The sequence below is a fragment of the Sebastes umbrosus genome, chromosome 20, assembly GCF_015220745.1.
Source record: "Sebastes umbrosus isolate fSebUmb1 chromosome 20, fSebUmb1.pri, whole genome shotgun sequence".
In the NCBI taxonomy this organism is placed as follows: domain Eukaryota; kingdom Metazoa; phylum Chordata; class Actinopteri; order Perciformes; family Sebastidae; genus Sebastes; species Sebastes umbrosus.
The window spans coordinates 12,795,901-12,815,265 of NC_051288.1; the positions used below are offsets into that span (position 1 = coordinate 12,795,901).

At 40.4% G+C, this 19,365-nt stretch overlaps 1 protein-coding gene across 4 annotated transcripts; it reads left to right on the forward strand.

Annotated features, from left to right (window-relative positions):
- The first annotated feature begins 1,662 nt into the window (after positions 1-1,662).
- si:ch211-234p6.5 (pleckstrin homology domain-containing family A member 4) lies at positions 1,663-19,293 on the forward strand. Of its 4 annotated transcripts, none has more exons than XM_037754811.1 (24): positions 1,663-1,905; positions 6,091-6,157; positions 6,266-6,361; positions 6,469-6,541; positions 6,655-6,755; positions 8,047-8,165; positions 8,253-8,465; positions 8,583-8,886; positions 8,984-9,043; positions 9,166-9,318; positions 9,953-10,012; positions 10,123-10,203; positions 10,324-10,476; positions 10,620-10,718; positions 10,834-10,942; positions 11,562-11,635; positions 12,163-12,249; positions 13,289-13,379; positions 13,613-13,662; positions 14,159-14,278; positions 14,365-14,781; positions 16,521-16,642; positions 16,757-16,861; positions 17,636-17,770. In XM_037754811.1, the coding sequence occupies exons 1-23, from the start codon at positions 1,865-1,867 to the stop codon at positions 16,830-16,832; spliced, it is 2,766 nt and encodes a 921-aa protein (XP_037610739.1). In that variant the 5' UTR covers positions 1,663-1,864; the 3' UTR covers positions 16,833-16,861; positions 17,636-17,770. The 4 variants fall into 4 exon arrangements, with proteins under 4 accessions (XP_037610739.1, XP_037610736.1, XP_037610738.1 ...); XM_037754808.1 differs by having other exon boundaries at positions 1,666-1,905; positions 16,752-16,861; positions 17,636-19,293; XM_037754809.1 differs by lacking the exon at positions 1,663-1,905 and adding an exon at positions 4,828-5,038 and having other exon boundaries at positions 16,752-16,861; positions 17,636-19,293.
- Positions 19,294-19,365: the final 72 nt, after the last annotated feature.

Here is a 19,365-nt window from a genome sequence, read left to right on the forward strand (position 1 = left end):
CTTCCACAAGATGACGAGCCTCCTAGCTTGGTTTCCAGGAACCCAGATCTACATCGCCGCTGAAACAGCGAGATGAATTATCTGCTTTGTGGTAGGATCGTGCCAGTCACCTGAACTGGTACCAACTCGAACATACAATATACTTAGGCCCTGTTCAGACCTGTTATTAACATCCGTGATCCGATCACAAGTGGCCAGCTCTAAGTACAGGTGTGAACGCACTCAAGGATGCATTGTAATTCGATCTTTCAGACCACATTCAGAGGTGGTCTGGGCCACATATGGCCACATTCTTAAGCAGTGTGTACGTGAATGTGTCCTGAGCCACATTGAAGGACCGCCTACTCAACTGACGTCCCGCTGGGATCCGCGGGTCTCTGCGCGCCTCGTGTGAATAGACAGGCAGATGCGAGTGCTTGTCTGCCTCGCAGCATGGAAACAGCTTCTGTGCTCTACTGTATTCTGTCGCTACAACTGTATTTTATTAAAATATGTCTTATCTACAGACTATCAGACGAGGCACGCAAAGTGCATTATTATCATACTGTTGGAGATGTGTCTGTGTTTTTGTTCCGGTGCTTTGCACGGAGCTTATACCCGCCCGCCCGCTCGCTCTCATCCACAACTCTGAAGCTCTGTACCCCGCTGTTGCCTGGTAAAGGTCAGCGATGTCGGCGTTATTGAGGTCCCGCCGGTACAATAACCTTTTATTTTGATGTTAATAAATTGTACACAAAATTCACGAATATATAGGATATTGCTACTGACATTCCTGTAATATTTTGTCACAACGTCTGCTGTATTAGCCGTGTGTTTACTACGTGTTTATGTGCATCTGATCACAAGTGGTCACTGGAGACACATGTGGAGACGCATTCTAATGCCAGGTGTGAACAGACGTACTTAAAGCTGTCCTCTGATCACTCAGGACGCATATTAATGTCAGGTGTGAACAGGGCCTTATAGAGAGTGCACTCTGACTCATCAGAATCTGACAGATCAGACGTCCTTCTGATCTGAACTCAAACAAAATTGACCTTGACCAATGTTCCCCATATGGTCATCAGACACTGACTTAGAGGGTTAATTGAAACTGAGGGGGAATCCCACATAAGGATAAATACGCATAATGACTTTAGGTGATCACCAAACCAAGCTTCCTTAAAGGACACTTTTTGGTTTAAAGCCCAGTTTTTGTATTTTTCATATCCATGTAAATGTTGCATTTGTTTTGCTATTCTATTAACTAAAGTTGCCGTTAACTGAATTAACTTTTGTTGTCGTGTTTATGGTTATTGCACTCCAAAAATTAGCTCCCAACGAACTTAAAGCGAGGTGCACTTACCCAGGAGTGGGTTACACCTTCATACTCTGAATGGTCAGGCCTTTATCAAGGGTGATGATACAAGGCTAGCATCCAGATCTTTAATCGTCTTGAAGTTAGATCCAAATAGCCGAGAAATGAAATTAGATTAATGCAAAGGGACAGAGAAGTAGAATGGGAGAACAGCTGTTTTTTTTGTAAATTCCTAAGTCACAAACCCACTCAGCAAAAGACAGAAAGGCTGTCAAGGGGACGGGTGAGAGGGAGGGACACTGAAGTGGAAGAAGGGGGGGCAGAAGGGGCTCACAGAGAGTGCACTGTTAGAGGACAGAAGAGTGTTAACAGTCAGCGTAGGTAGATCACCGGACAAACACTGCAGCTTCAAGTCAGAGCGGAGGGAAGGAGTGAGAAACGGATAGAGAGGTTCACACGTGAGAACGAGAGAAGCGGAGTACAGCGGGAGAGGGTTTTGATTGTTTGGGCAACAGGAGATTTTGATAGCCAGGAAGAGGGCAGCCAAGCCTGAGGAGATGCCAAGTGATGGAGCTTGAAGCAGCCGCCAGGCGGGCACACTTAGTCAGGTACAGCAATGTGGCATCTTTATTATGATTTATGTCTTGTGCAATTCTGAGTAGTATTTGAATAGTTAAACTATCCCTACAGAAATATATTTGAGTGAATTTCAGCATTGCTGTATTAATCCTGTATTTCCATTAATTTGATAAGTTTACAGTACAGTTTAAACACTGAACCAGGGCTGCAACTAACCATTATTTTCATTGTTGATTGAACTGTTGGTTATTTTCTTGATTAGCTGTTTGGTCTATAGAATGTCAGAAAATGTCGATCAGTTTTTCTCAAAGCCCAAGATGACGTCTTCAAATGTCTTGTTTTGTCCACAGCTCAAAGATATTCAGTTTACTGTCAAAGAGGAGTAAAGAAACCAGAAATTATTCACATTTAAGAAGCTGAAATCAGAGACTTTTTTTTCTTAAAAGCAATTAATCGATTATCAAAATAGTTGGTGATTAATGTAATAGTTGACAACCAATCGATTAATCGTTGCAGCTCTACATTGAACAAATAGACTGCTGTTGCTCAAGGTTAACAGTATTGTGAAGCAGCGGTGTGATGTGTCATCTTTGGCTGAACTATTACAGGCCCACTGGGGGACATCTCAGCTTTGCCAAGCTGTGATATCCCAAGCTGTATTTAAACCAGCTACTTGTGGGCCTCCTATAGCCCAACGTTACTGTCTAAATATGCTGTGTACAATAATCCAGTATCCTCTTGGAGCAATCTTCTCAGGCAGTCAAATAAGTAGTTGTTACAGCACTTTACGTCACTACTTTACTTATCAAGGTCAAACGTATAGTGATGATTTCATTGACATTAAAAGACATGAGAATGTAGGAGACATGCAAATGTTTATGTTGATGGAGAGGGAGGATATTTGATTCAACATTCTCTGTGTTACGACTTCACATGATGCTCCAGAGTCCTTGGGCGCCACAAAGCGCACTCTGTGTGGTACACAGACCCACCATTTGTCCTCCCCTCCATCCCTCTTTAGCATTTTAAGTCTTCTCCTCCCCGAGCAAGTGACCCCCGCTGATTAAGAAGGAGATTTTCCAAATATTTCACAACACCCACGTAACCCTCCCAGCGGCTATGAGGTTGTTAGTCTCTGCTCTCATCTCCTACAAAGACTTGATTGTTTTCTCTCGTTTACTCCGCGTCTCACTTGTAGAGGATTGTGGTTGACGCCGACACAGACTGCGGCAGCTATTCCATTTCATCAAACCTCTGGGTCACCCACGAGTGCTCGTGGAGGCTCGATGTGAGATCTTTCTCACGATTTTTTATCTTCAAGTTCATCTGTACTGCTGTTTTATGAGGATCAACAATAACAGTTTAGATAAACTGTAAAATGAAGCTTTGCTAAGGCAGCAGGTGTAACTTACAGTAGCTGAGAACCAGTTTTAAATCTAAATAAGAATAGTAAATTATGTGATTACATTATACATATACACTCACCGGCCACTTTATTAGGCACACCTGTTCAATTGCTTGTTAACACAAATAGCTAATCAGCCAATCACATGGCAGCAACTCAATGCATTTAGGCATCTAGAGGTGGTGAAGACGACTTGCTGAAGTTCAAACCGAGCATCAAAATGGGGAAGAAAGGGGATTTAAGTGACTTTGAACGTGGCATGGTTGTTGGTGCCAGACGGGCTGGTCTGAGTATTTCAAAAACTGCTGATCTACTGGGATTTTCACGCACAACCATCTCTAGGGTTTACAGAGAATGGTCCGAAAAAGAGAAAATATCCAGTGAGCGGCAGTTGTGTGGACGAAAATGCCTTGTTGATGTCAGAGGTCAGAGGAGAATGGGCAGAGTGGTTCGAGATGATAGAAAGGCAACAGTAACTCAAATAACCACTCATTACAACCAAGGTATGCAGAATACCATCTCTGAACGCACAACACGTCCAACCTTGAAGCAGATGGGCTACAGCAGCAGAAGACCACCCGGTACTAGCACCGGCCACTTTATTAGGTACACCTTGTACCTAATAAAGTGGCCGGTGAGTGTATACATACATACAAAAACTACAAATACAGCAAATACATACACACACAAAGTAGTTTAGCATACAAAATGTTTAAAGACTATGTAGTGTTCAAAACATACAAATTTAAATTTAAGAAATAGTATACACGTACAGCAGGCAGTTTGGCATAAAGTAGACATTTAAAAAAAAATACATATTGAAATTTAAGACATACTTATCTTTTCTACATACATATATACATAAATACAGTAAGAAAGTAGTAGAGGAATAGATGTTTGCTGTAATTCATATGGTACTTGGTAGAAAAATGGTACTTTATATACTATTTGAGACATAAAAATAAGGACTTTAAGAAGATAGATAAGATTTAATTTCATATATTATATTATTTCAGTATATTTCATTTTTAGGATCTGGCAAAGCAATAAAAAACACAAAATGTAGAAACATTTTGGCCAAGCATGTGAGTAATTTGTAAGTTAAATGACAGAAAATGCGAAAAATTGAATAACATATGGCAACAAAGTTTATTATATAAAAAAATAATTCTGGGTTGTAGAGTAGGTGCAGGTGCAAGAAACATGCTATCATGTGACCTGAGGTACAGAAACAAATCTGCTGATAAAACCTTGTGGTCAAGTGCCTCTACAGAAACACACAAACCTTTGACACAGTGATTCCCACCCCTCCCTACACATTTGTCTTCAACAGGCCACTTTACTTCCCCGGCTCCGCGATCTTTTTATTTTGGTTTTCTGTCCTCAGCAGTCCACTGTCCCAATTCGGGACACATTCCAAATCTCGTCTCTCATACCAGCCCGTCCCTGCTGCCAGATTGGTTTTCACACAGTCCCGGGGCCCCTCCCTGCTACCATGGCGATGCAGCTGTCACCTGTCAGTTGCGTGGTGGGGATGCGCTTTGGCCTGTTGTGGCTCAGAATAGAATTGTGGGAGAGTTTCATGCTGGAAGTGGGAGAGTCACAACACCAAGTCTCTGAGAGGATGAACAGTTGACTGGGGAAAAAATCTCAACTATATGGGAATGTGGCAAATGTGTGCCGGGAGGTTACAGGGTGCTGTTCATGGGAGTGACTGACTGCTTCTACAAAGGGAGCCTCTGGTTCAGATTGTATTGGTAAGGCCTCATTCAGAGCAACCAGTTCATTCAAATGTGTAAGCAGAGCTTCGATAGAGAAGTGTTGTTCAGTGCTGGTCACGTAACATGTGTTGTCATATTTTTTGAATTTGAATGGTATTACAGAAACTAAGTGTTTGTTAAGAGGTTGTGGTAAACTGTAACTTTACATTCTGTATGTGGATCTTTTTATTATGTGGTTTATTTATTTGATTGAGGAGCTTTCATTCAAAAATCCATTACAATTTAGATATTTTGTGTATTTTTTTGTGTGTTTGTACCACTAAGTAAATACTATGGAGGACAGAACCTGCAAAATGAAAAATGAATAAATAAATATGCCATTAAATGTACCAAAAATAATATTAATAATAAATGTAGGCATTAATTAATTGATAAAATGTGACCTAAATTGATATTTCTGTTTTAATTTGCTTCTTCATAAATAAGGGGGAAAATCATGCAGAAAAGAATAAATATATACAATTTAATAATGACTAAATATATTTTAAAATTAATTTTAAATAAAAAAATAAATGCAAAAAATAAAATAAAATAAATGAATCAATCTAAAAGTTAATACAAAATCAATAAAAGGGAAAATAAAATAGAAGAGTAGATGGTAGGGGAATTAATACAAAGGTAAATAAATAAAGAAACATGTTATTAATTAATTAATGCCTACACTTATTTAATATTATTATTATATTATATATATTATTATATTTTTGGTACATTTAATATAATATTTATTTATTTATTCATTCATTTTTTATTTTGACATGTTCTGTCCTCATAAAATACTGTATGACCTTGAATGAAGCAATGCTTTCTTATAAACACACTGTATATGAAATACCCTGGTTAAAGTTCACGTTAGGCCTTAGTTAGGGGGTTATGATGTGACTTTAGCATTCAGCTCTGACAATACTGACAAAAGATTGTGACTGTGATCCTCTTGTAATTATCTCATCTTCCTTTCCTTTCTATGGGATTCTATCTCGCTGTTTTCAACTGCAGTCTCCATATGAATATTTGTGTTTCCACTGCAGAATGGATGACCAGGACAGAGTAAGCCAAACGTCCAGCGTGGCCACCATTTCCTACTTTCCTGTCAAGGTTTGTTTTAAGTTCGCCTTTTCTATCTTATCATAATGTGCACATGTGGACGGCTTACTGTGAAACTGTTAATGCATATAAATGTATTATTCCCTCTTTGTGTAACAGGAAGATGGAAGGGTGCAAACGTTTGGGAAAAGATGTCAGGCTGCCAAGAGAGACCCCAACTGTCCTGTAGTCATCAGAGGATGGCTCAACAAAAAAGTAATTTCCAAACACGATCTGCTCAACAATTCATAACCTCATTATTGCATGTAGAAGAGTGTTTGAGTTAAGCAAAGAGCAGCTCCTAATGAATGTATCTTCTGCAGGACAGCGCTGGGTTGAAGTTATGGAAGAGAAGGTGGTTCGTCCTCTCCAACTACTGTGTGTTTTACTATAAAGGTACACAGCGTGTAGCCCAGCATGCAGCAGTCTGGAATGAAACCCTTTCATGTGCTCAGACTGCACAACAATGCATCTCTTCTTTTGTTCACTTCTTTTCTGTCCCCCGGCAGACAGTAGAGAAGAATCTGTGCTGGGCAGCATCCCACTCCCGAGCTACAAAATCCTGTTCTGCACACCACGAGAATGCAAGAACAGAAAGTTCACCTTCAAGGTATCACCGTTCGGTTACTCATTCCATCAATGAATGCATTAACATTTGATTTGAAGTCTTACTTTTTAAAGCTGCTGTTTATCACCAAAATAAACTTTTATACAGGAATATTCAATCAGTGCAAATTAAGGCAAGACAATACAGGAAAAACATGGTTTTTCATGCACTGATCAGTTTTGAGTTTTTGGGCTATTTTGCTTCCATAACATGTTTTCTTTCAGACCAAAAATCCAAAATACACATTTAGGTGTTTATTTTACTTCACTTCGTCTATTTGCGTCTGTACATTTCTCCTATATTCACCAAAAGTTAGCATTACATGATGCCTCATTTGGATATTGAAACATAACATTTCAGAAAACGTGTAATACAAAACATAATTGCCTTATTCTAAGTAATAAACTGGGGACATTTAATGGTGATATCTATCATTTTTTACCCTATTCCCCTGTAGTGTCCTGCAAAATGTATTGAATTAAAATTTTACAATACCTTTTTAAAGGCCATTTTCTCAAAATGAGTTTTTTCTCTGAGCCAGAAATCCCCACTTCAGTAGCACTTACATTCACCAAACTTTCCAGTTTCATTCCTATCTATATTCTGAAGGTTTTTACTGAGGGGCTTGTTCATATATCATTTATAATGGGATTTGCAACATTTTATTCCTTTAAACATGGATTTTTTATAGCTGTTTTATGGCAGTATTTTATGATTTATGAAGTGATAAAAAAAGACATCCAAAATTCCCACTGTAAAAACCTCTGAATATAATATGCCAACAAAATTAGACAAGAATTTTGTACCTGGCTTTATTTAATGTTCAGATTTCTGCTATGGAAATGTATGTAAATTAGCACATATTTAATAAGATAATGCCTCATGTCATTATAAATTCCTAAAAATAATGGAATGTTGCAATATTCACACAATATTCACTGCTCAAAATTCATCCAAATGGCTTGTTTTAGGCAAACTTCCTGCAGTTATTGCCTTTACTATTTGGGTTGATTGTACAATTTATGAGTTTTTCTGTACTGTTATTGTTATGCATTAAATATAGTATGAAATAAGCATAAAATTACACTTAGTCAGGGGTCGTCAGGAAAAAGGTTGGGAACCACTGACTTAAAGCATTTTTTAAGGCATTTAAAGCAAGAATTTTAATTGGGCTTCAGTATTGTGGTCACTTAGTTTTAATTCATTCATTAACTTCAACTCAACCATGGATCATTGATCCTTTATGAGGGGAATCCTAGCAGTGTAACATTGTGAATGATTTCTGTAAAACTAGGTGGTGCACCAGGGAATGCGCTCTTATTTCTTCAGCGCCGACACTCAGGAGGACATGTTGGGATGGGTCCGAGCCCTCAGTCAGTCTGCTGCAATGGAGCCAAACAGCTCCCTGAACAGGTACGGCACTGCTCACTGCAGACATGAGGTGTAATACAGCGAAAATTAAACATTTTTCATGATTTGCTTCATCTCTGATCCTTTCAGGCGTTGCTCAAGTTATCAGGATTTCACACAGATAGGTGGCAGCAGTGAATCAGTGGACTTCCCTAAACCCCCGTCTGATGGAGAGGATCCCTCCCAAAGACACAGGAACGTCAGCAGGACTGTGAGCGAACCGAGTCATCTCACTAGCGGGAGGATGGGGACATCGCGCTCGGAGCAGAGGGGGAGGCGGAGCGTGCATCAGAGACACAGCAGGTTGTCAAAATCATCCATGTGTGTGAATGGCACATATTTAAGTCCTAGAGGTTTACTAAATCATCACAAGGAAAGTCCTAGCTTTGGCATTTCTGCTCTGTTTTTCTCTTCAAACAGAACACCCAGCCCTCCTGATTTAAGCAGAAGAAGAGCTTGTGGTCCGTACCAAGAGGAAGACTCGCTTCCCGGCCAAAACACACCACCCATGCAGACAGACATCATGGGAACAGGTTCTTTGACCTCAAGAGGTCAACTGGGTTCACGACCTCACACACCAGTGGGAAGGGTTGACATTCGACCTCACGATGACTCGGGCATGGCGCCGCAAACTCTGTACTACGCACCTGCCTCCCCTAAGCTTCAAGAGTTCAAATCCACTCCCAACACTCCGGTCACGGAGAGGTGGCAAAACCTATGCAAGGTATAAATACTTAATCACTGGAGTTGCCCTTTTAAAATAGTTTTGTATCACCAAACAGCTCACGTTACTCATACCTTATCTTTTTCATTGTTTACAGCCTACACCTACCTACGGGTCTGTCCATCACATCGCGAGTGGGAGACGACCTTTAGGAAAGGTGATTATAGTGTGAACAATACATTTAAACATCCAGGCTAGTGTGCAGCGGTGTACAGTAGCATGGTATGTTTTCTATAATGTTCTCTGTCCTTATCATCTACATACTGTCTCTTCCTTCAGAGCTACTCCACAGGGGCACATGCAGACTTACTGCCCCCGTTGCCCCCCTCAACGAGAGGCGCACACGCTCCCCACCACCCACACCACCACCACCACCACCATCATCACCATCACCGCAGCAATTTGTCTGTTTGTGTGCTACCGCCAGCTATGGTACAGTCCCATCACGCTGCGCTCTGTGTTCTTATGGCGTCTTGTGTGGTACAACTTTAAACCTGTGATGTGTTGTTCGTGTATGTACAGTATGTCTCCTCAACAATGTTTTGTGTTGTTGTCTCTAAAGAGTAACAATGTTTTTCACTAATGCTTATTGTGTCCATTTTTTTATTTGTGACTGATAAATCATATATTGTGCTCATTGTTTTTATTGTTTAACTGCAGTTATATCTGTGTATTTGTCTAATTGTAATGAGTTCTGCCATGATTATGCTACATGAAATGAGTTTTAACATGACGCAGCTGTTTGCTAAATTACAAATGTATATTTAATGTTCTTAAAAAAACATGTCCAATGGCTGTGGCCTCTGTTTGTCTCATCCAGAGGGCTGAAGCTTCTGCTGTGCTCTTTTGAAAGACAACCGCTCAGTCTTAACATTGAAGCATTAACCCACATTAAACCATTAGTCGGCACAAAGGATTTCATAAAAACATATTCAAATGTTATTTCATAAAAATTCCATTTGCAATCACATACTGACAAAAGCAGGTGAACGGGAAGAAGCAATATAAATAAGCACTGTTTTAAAGAAGTACTGTTTAACAAAATAATAACCTTGATGCGTTTCAGGGCCCGAAGCCTGACCCGAGGGAAATTCCACCAATCAGGCCTCTTGAAAGTGATGCAGACGTGAGTATTCACATTGTTGTCATATGGCTCTTAACGGTCACCAGAGTATGGTGTGGTTATTAATCATCATCATCATTGATCATTAATCAGTTTTGATTTTCCCTCTTCAGGTTGTGTTGACGAGGTTATGTGGGTGTGACAAGCTGCTCCAGTCTCTGTCTATAGAACTGGCTCAGCTACAAATGGATAAGGTGAGTAATTACTCCATAAGAATACAAATTTGTGGTTATTTAAAATAATAAATAACCAACAGTATAATTGTGACTGGGTTAAGAATAAAAAATAATAAAGACATTTTTTCCCTGTTACAGGACAGCGTTCAGTGTGCGTTAGAGGTGTCCAGACTGCAGCTGGAGGAGTGGAAAAGCCAGGGACCCAGGGCCCAGGAAGAAGCACTGACCCAGAAGGCTTTGCTCCAGGAAGAGCTGGTCACAATCCGGGCCAGAATGTGTGACGTATCGTTGGTGTGTATTAAACACGGGGGCAGGGATCCAGAATGAGACAAACAATGGCACTACATTAGTAGTTTATTGGATGTACATAAACTGTAGATTATACTGTTGATTTATTTTTTTTTATTTTTTACAAATCTTATCTTTTAATGCAGGAAATGGAGAGGGTGTGGAGTCAATATGAGAGAATGGAGAGTGAACTGTCGGTTATCCGTTCACACCTTCAGCACATCTGTAACTTTGGAGTGCCGCAGGTGTGTGTTTGTAGTTTTTAGCAGCTGACCTTAAAGTCACATGTATTTCTATAAATCATTAAGGCTCATACCTGAAGATATTTAATGTGTAATGTCTTTTGTTTCGTTTTATCAGGACCAGTCTCAGGCCCAGAGAGAGCTGTGGATGATGGAGGACATTCTGGCTGGACTAAAGATCAACAGGGATCACTTCCGCTTCCTGCTGGGTCTACAGAGGCACCACAGTAAGCTGTGGCTCGTGTGGAAGTTTAGACTGTATAATTATGCATGTGGAGTGTAACGGGTTTCAAAAATAAGGTGTTGTTACAATGTTTTGTGGTGGCGGTGGTGGGTTTGGTTTTAAAGTCTTTTGTTTTTGGTAATCAAATTTTATTGGTTTTAAAGATATGGATGGGATTTCTTTTTAATTTTAATTTTATTGTGTGATAAAGTGATTATAAAACAGGTGAAGAAAAGTACAAGGACATATAAAAAACCAAGAGATATTATACAAAGAAAAACAAATAACAAACAAAAACAAACAAGGAGACAAAGCAAACATTATTATTTATTATAATTAAAAACAAAACATTAATTGAAAAAATATATAACATAATAATAGTAATAAATAATAATAATAATAAAAAATAAATAAAAAACAATACAATTATTACTAATAATGATATTAAAAAAAAAAAAAAAATTAAAACGTTTTTTAAGTCTTGAAAGTCCAAACAATTACTTCTTGCTTCCATTTGGGGCCACCAATACGCAAAGTAACCTGGTTCATCTGGATTATGCACATGAGACCTGACAATAAGATGAACAGTGTCAACACCGTGACCTTTTCTGTCTCCCCCTCAGTGTTCCAGCCGACGTCTCCACATCCTGGATCCCCTGGCTCTCCCACAGAGAGGCTGCAGAGTGGACTGCCAATGGTACAGTACGATTCCTGTCCATTGTTCCTTTGTCAGCGAACCCTGACGCTTACTCTCTTCTTATGAACAAACATGGAATTGTTGTCCACTCAATGCAAAGGTTAAATCCATCTGCTGGCATGTGCTGACTAGATCTTTGAGTCCTACAGGTGTTTTCTTACTGTATGGCCTCAGCATTTGGTTTTTCATTGCTTTAAATTCTACAACATAATTACAGCTAATTTATTTGTGATGTATTGGCTTTATCTGCTCTGCTCTCCTCCGTGGAGGTTGTCATGATGTAAGGCTACTTTGCTCAGTGAAAATGTACCATAGTGGATCAACAGAACAGCAGCATTTGCAAGCCAGCCTTCATCCAGATATTATTAGTGACTCTAAAAATACGGTTTGACTGCTGGAATGACCAGTTGTGTTGTCTACCATGTCAAGGATTGATGCTACATCCCTAAAATATGTCGAGGCATGCAGTATCAATCGTTATAGAGCAAGATCTTCCATGATATCCCTTGTGACAATTATCCCTGCAGGATGTGGAACAAGAGCCACCACTACGCCCGCCGTTACCCCAGGAACTACAGGATCAAGGCCATGGCTGGACAGAGTCCCCATATGAGGTGGGAAATAAAGACAGTATCAATGACAAATATTATCACGTTAAAAGGAGATATGTCACTTTTTATGTGGATGTCTAATCAGTGTTGATGGTAAATGTCGCAATAAATTCCTCAGTGCGTGCTACAGTATATTGACTGAGAAAGGTGCAGTTCTACAGCTGCAAAATCTGTTATTCTTCTGTGTACTAGTGGCGTGGCAGTGACGTACTTATACGTATACGGAAGAATTACAGTGCTACTTTAGCTTTGGTAGCTGTGGGTATTATGTGTGGTATTAATGCGATAACACGTTAATGCAAATTTGTTTTAACGCCATTAATTTCTTTAACGCATCAATGCAACTTGCGATTTTTAGATCGTAGCGGACTCAGTTTTAAAGCTAGAAGATACTGGTATCATATAAAACTAAAAAAACCTAACGAATACATTGGTATCAACCATGTCATACTAGCTTGTCACGAAAGAGGCTAAATAACGCTCCAAACTTGCACTCAAAATTTGGCGAGGAAAAACTGACATGGCCATCTTTAAAGGGGTCCCTTGACCTCTGACCTCAAGATATGTGAATGATAATGGGTTCTATGGGTACCCACGAGTCTCCCCTTTTACAGACATGCCCACTATATGATAATCACATGCAGTTTAGGGCAAGTCCTAGTCAAGTCAGCACACTGACAGCTGTTGTATCCTGTTGGGCTGCAGTTTGCCACGTTATGATTTGAGCATATTTCTTTATGCTAAATGCAGTACCTGTGCGATTAATTTGCAATTAGTAGTAAGAATATCTCCTTCACTGACATTTTGTGTGTTTAAATCATTCATTTATCAGATGTAGCGAACTTACCACGCGCACGTAATGCATCTTGGTTCATGTAGGCACAGCTGGCAAGGCTCTGCAGCAGGGGAAAACAGTTTTCTCGATCAATATAGCACGCACACTCTCTTCAGTGGACTACATTTACCATCAGCACTGATAGGACATCCGCATAAATTTTCCCTTTAAAAATGTTTTACATGTGTTTCTCTGCTTATGTTTCAGGGAATCTACAGTCACACTGTTGATCCTGTACAGAGAAGAGGAAACAGCCAGCCTGACCTCCTTAATGTGAAAGCACAGAAAGACACATGCGGTTGGTGCAGATATACTCAATACAAATGGAGCACATGGAAAGAGTGATAATACACTAGCCTGTAGATTCGTATTTCCTGACATATCTAATATTAAAGAGCTTTAATAGGTGTTTTTTCAGAGCCCAGATTTGTTTTGTCTCCCACCCTCATATTTCCTATCTCTCCTCCCACCCATCCTCTCTCTCTCTCCCTCTTTCTCCTCCTCTTCCCTCTCTTTCTATTTCATCTGTAGAATCTGGTTCAAAGTGGATCCCACCAGATACAACGAACCAATCAATCAAGGTTTGATTATTCATAATGTCTTGTTTGCTGGTTAGAACTATATCTGGATGTATGCAATGTGGTCCCAAACGCTCCAAATATAGAAGCAGTCAGAGCAGATTTTCCCTCATTGCAATCACAGCCAAATTCCAATTCTTTGATTCTCTCATCTTGCTTGCAATTAGGGCATGTTGCAGTGCCTGTTGTAGGCGAGAGGGGGAGGCAGAGGCACGTGTCTCAGTGCAGCAGCTCAGTCTTCTCACATTTGCCACCCAACCCCCCTTTCTCATGCTCACACACACACACACACACACAGACACACACATACATACATATATATGAACATGCAGATGCAAGCAGCCGTATGCACGCATACACCTCTGCACAAACACACCGCTGTAATAATAGTGTTTTTGATATGCAAATACATGGATTCTGGTTCTTGCTTTATACATGCATATTGCTGAGGTGCAGGGTTCATAAATGACTCATTCTAAACGGCCTATATCTTTTCTAGAAGATGAAGATGACTGAAGAAGAGCAGCTTGAGCGGATAAAAAGGAATCAGGAGAGGTTGACTAATAGGAAGAAACCGCCCATACCCACTCCAGGTCAAAGTTCAGAGACAAGAGAGGAGGTTAGACAAATCATTAATCGGTATGACAGACTGAATCAATACATTATTATATACCAATATACTAATCTATCTTGGTATTTCCTCAGGCCCCCTTTCCTCTAAGGGTGACACGAGTTGTTACAGCTGTGCTGCCGTCCTCTCTTGTGGCCAGGCGGGTTTCTGTTGAGGATCCCCCACCTGAGCTCAACAACCCACTGCCCGAGCAGATCCCGCTTGAGATGCAGCAAAGGTTGGTCGAGCAGAGCAAAAAAATGTTGAACAAGCTGCCCAGGCGTCTGGTGCTGGAGGGTCCTGATCAAAACTGGTCCTCGGCAGAGATGCACCAAGATCAACCCCTTAAAAAGACAAGCAGGCAGCAGCAGCAGCATCAGGGAGTATTGAGGTCCTCCAAGAAGGAGTCACGTTCAGAGGCCAGCAGAGCAGCCGAGCCCACAGAGGCCTTGAGGAGTCAAGTTCGAGACCAGGCGGGTGTGGGGAATGGAAGTGAGAGCTTGGACGTCAGGGTAAGAAAGAATGAAAAATATAATCAAATACTTGATTAAAGCACAGCGTATTCAGAAAGATCATACCACACCATACGTGTTGTGGTGGCTGTGGCTCAGAGGTGGAGCGGGTCGCCCACTAATTGGAAGGTCGGCGATTCGATCCCCGGTTCCTCCAGTCACATGTCAAAGTGTCCTTGAGCAAGATACTCAACCCCAAATTGCTCCCGAAGCCTCAGCCATCAGTGTATGAATGTATTTGTGAATGGGCGAATGCTAACATGTTGTGTAAAGTGCTTTGATTGGTTGGAAGACTAGAAAGGAGCTATATAAATGCATTTTAAATTCTCTTGTCCATTATAGTTGATATCATCTCATCGTATTCTGATACAATGTCAAAATAAGATGTTTTTATGTTTTCGGGTTTTCCATCCATCTGTACATCCGTCTGTATCATTTTTTGTGAATGTGATATCTCAGGAGCGCCCTGAGGAATTTTTTCAAATTTGACCCAAACATCCATTTGGACTCAAGAAGGAACTGATTAGATTTTAGTGGTCAAAGGTCACTGTGATCCCTCAAAACACGTTTTTGGCCATAACTCAAGAATTCATATGCTAATTAATAAACTAAAATTCTAGTGTTTTGTTGACATTGGCTTTACTTCCTCATTGTTTGGCATCTCCTAGATACCACTACTGTGTGCAAAAAATTACAATAATATTAATTGCATTTCTTTAAATATATTTGTTGCTTTTCTTTTGACCTCATTAAACCCTAATATGTAGAAAGGTATTGAAGTGGTAACCCTTCCCCATAACACAAACTGAGCTTGCACAGGAAATATATACAATACAGTACATTTCGTTCGTTCGTTCCGATATGTTATGTTAGGTATGTTATCCAACATAGTGACATTACAGTATGTTTTGGGTCAATCAGACTCCAGACTTGTCTAACTCCTTCTTAGGCCTCCAATGAAAAATTAATGCAAAACTCAAATTAGAGAAATTCAAATAGGCATAAATTTGTGATTTACTATTTAAAGTTTGAGTTGGTAATCTTCAAATACATTTTTTGTTATATTTGTTGAAATTCTCATTACATCCTGACAGCAATCAATAAATCAAATGCTCTGACCAAACGGAAAAGAAAAAAACTCTGGTATCCGTGGCCGTCGCAGGACTGTAATAGGCCAGCCGAATGTAACGATTGGAAGGGCTACCTGCATGTCTACTTACCTACCTACCTACCTACCTGCCTACCTGTCTGTCTACCTAACCTGCCTGCCAGCCTGCATGCACACACTCTGCACCCGCCCGTGCACTCATTGCACATCATCGGAGTCTTCCGCAAGCATCCAGCTTGACAGCTGTGAGTACTAACAATCCATGTTTGTTGTTAACGTTGATAACGACTTTTGGAGCTAGTGCTTCTAGCTACTTTCATTGGAGAAAAGTTAGCAACACTGGACTGGGTTTTTTGGTTGGATCATTTTTAAAATCTAGCTTACTCTTGCTAGTTTCTTAAGATTACTAAGCTTTAACCATGTTTTACAGCTGAGGCCTCTGACAGCCCAAGCAGAAGTGATTTGACATTTTCTGTGAAATCAATCAGTTAAAAAACATGTTTATAAGCAATTCTATACTTTATGTAGGGAAAGTCATGAAGTACTAAGCTAATAATACAATATTAGGTCTGTTTTTTTTAGCTGTTAAATAGAGCCTGGGGTGCATTTTAATGTGACACTGCTTCAACAGATGGATGAACGGCCTTCTGCCCTCCTGACCTCTGACATGGACCCTGAACTCTGTCTGACCACTGAGCAGCGAGAGGCCAAACTTCGTCGTGTTGAACGGATACGTGAAAGAGTCATAAGAAGGTGGGATGTTTTTTTGTCATTTTTTATATTTTAAATGCATGTACGTGCGCTTTACGTATACAGTATGAAAGTCACCATAAATTGGTTCTTCTTTCTGTCCGTCTATCAGCGCAGTCAGACTAAATGCTACTACACACGATCAACTGCCCATCAGGGGGGAGGGGCAGGAAGTTCATCAGGTGCCCCCTGACACAGCTAGAAAACAAAGGCTGAAATCAGGTATGTATTTTACAACACACAATCAATAAGTTAAGGATTGTAAGTAAGTTGCTATACATTAGCTATTGCAAATCTGATATAGCAATAGCAACCCTGTCTTCCACAAAATTACATTTCCATACAACTAAACTGCATAACAAAAATACGTTTTGAGGGAACCGTATTTTCTCCTGGATTATGGTCGCAGTTTTAAACTGTTTTAAACACGTGATTAACGTTAACACAAATGGAAACAAAACTAAATGAAAATGCAACAAAACTACTTAGTTAGGTTCAGACAACAAAACTACTGGATTAGGTTTAGTAAAATAACATCATAATTTGGCTTAAAATTACTTCTAAACAAAACGAAAACGCAAGAAATTACTACATTTCACACAGGACACGAACACAGGTCTCCTGGGGGGAAAGTCCGATGTTTGTTGGACCCATCCACCTCCCCTTTCACCTGCCAGTAGTGGACTTTCTTGCTTGTTAAACCCGTTATTATTCAATAACATTTATGTTCAATGTATTTTCATTCACGGTCGCTCGATATACTACGTCACCTGCTCTGCGTGTAGCATGTTGTACTACGTCACTTGCTGCGGCGATCTGCAGAGACAAAAGTATTTCTGATACGTCAAAACAAATGTAATCCGAGACAAAATATGTTCCAAACGTAATTGAGAATGCAATTTAGTTGTATGGGAACGTAATTTGTAGGCGACAGGGCTGGCAATAGAAGTATCAGCTGAAAGCACACTACCTATGCACACCCTGCTCTGTTTTCAGACCATAGATTCTACGATGGCTTTGGGAGCTGTGATCACATCAGAGGTCCTGCAGAACTTCAGCTTTCTAGTGGAACATCTCAGGATGAAGATGAAAGAGACGGACATGTGAAAAAATCTAAATGTCAAGTGAAATTTGGGAACAAAACACAACAGAAAGATCCCAGTGGCAGAACAGGGGTTGCCAAAACAAAAATAAAACGTCCAGCTTCACCCTATCACATCTCCTCTATGACCGTCTACCAGAAGGAGGGAGCCAAGGGATTTACTAGTTGCAAGGATGGAGAGGAGCAGAAGCTTGAAGAACCTGCCGCTGATGATAATGAAAGTGATTTTTCATCCTCCGATCTGAGAGCCAAGTGGTTCCTCTCCACCAACCAGTGGCAAGGGTTCATACCTCTGCAGGTCCCTGGCGTAGACTCGTGCAACGAGGAGATATCGGACATCGAGAACCAACCAGCGGGCAGTGACGACGCAATCGATTCCAATGAAATGTCATCCGCAGTCAGCGAAAGCTTAGAGAAAATGAAAGAGAACCATTCACTCTTCTACAAGATCGCATGTGACATTAGTATCTCCGACACAGATATTGCAAAGAACGATGGCGGGAATTCAAACGCCCAAACGTCATCCAGGCCAGAAGAAGAAGAAGAAGAACTGATGATCACTGAATCTGTGCCGGATGAAACAACCCATAATGTTGGGAGATTTTCTATCCGACGGAGCAAGGATCCCAGCTTACATTCTCCTTCAGATGTTAATGAAAATAGTCTCTCAATTAATAATGAACTCCAAGATTCAACCCAGGACAAAGCAGCGTGTGAAGACACATCAAGGCGAGACAGCCAGTTGGAAGTTAGAGAAACTGTCCGTGGAGCTCCTTCAGATCAGGCCCCGGATGATGAACATGCAAAGACGAGAGAAGAACAAAGTGGGGCGAAAGAGTCCAAAGACGGGAAGGTGGACCAAGAGAGAGATGAAGAGCCGAGGAAAGGTCGTAGTTTAAGTGAGGAGAACGCTCCATCCAGCTCCGTGTACGAGGGCGGGAGTGTGATTCGGAGCGCCTCTTTCGGGAAGGCACGGGTAACAGTATTGAGGACAAGTTTGTAGAGGCAAGAAGAGCGAAGGCTTAAAGGAGCTCAAATGAACGAACTTGGGAAGGACAAGAACACAGCTAAGTGATTTATGGTGAAGGAAAACAACTGAAGAAGAGGACTTTGAGTGATTGAAGTAATTTTTTGGACCTAACTTTTGGATTAGAAATGGTACAATGGGAACATAGAATGTCAGAAATAGTCACAATCTTTGGTTAACTTGAACATTTCCATTATTCATAACGTGGTTTGAAATGGATGCAAATAAATAAAATAGTCTTACAATATTTCATGGAAACAAAAAATGCAAATCTAGTATTGTTCTTGCAGTTGATGGGAAACACCAAATACCTTATGTATAGTCGAATACATGCCCAGTATTTGAGGGTTAACTCTTTCATTCCTCTCAAAACATGCATCTAACATGACAGAAATTAAGAGATGATCGCTGCTCGTGGATGGCAACATAACCCTGTTATTGCCCCTGTAACACAATGTGTTTTGCATCTCAAATATCCTGATTAATAAACATGTTGTGTGCTACATCGAGACACCGACTCGCTCATATGTTTCATACATCCTTTTCTTTTTTCTTTCTTTTTTTGCTCAATGAAAGTCCCCCCCCGGGTGCTGAGGT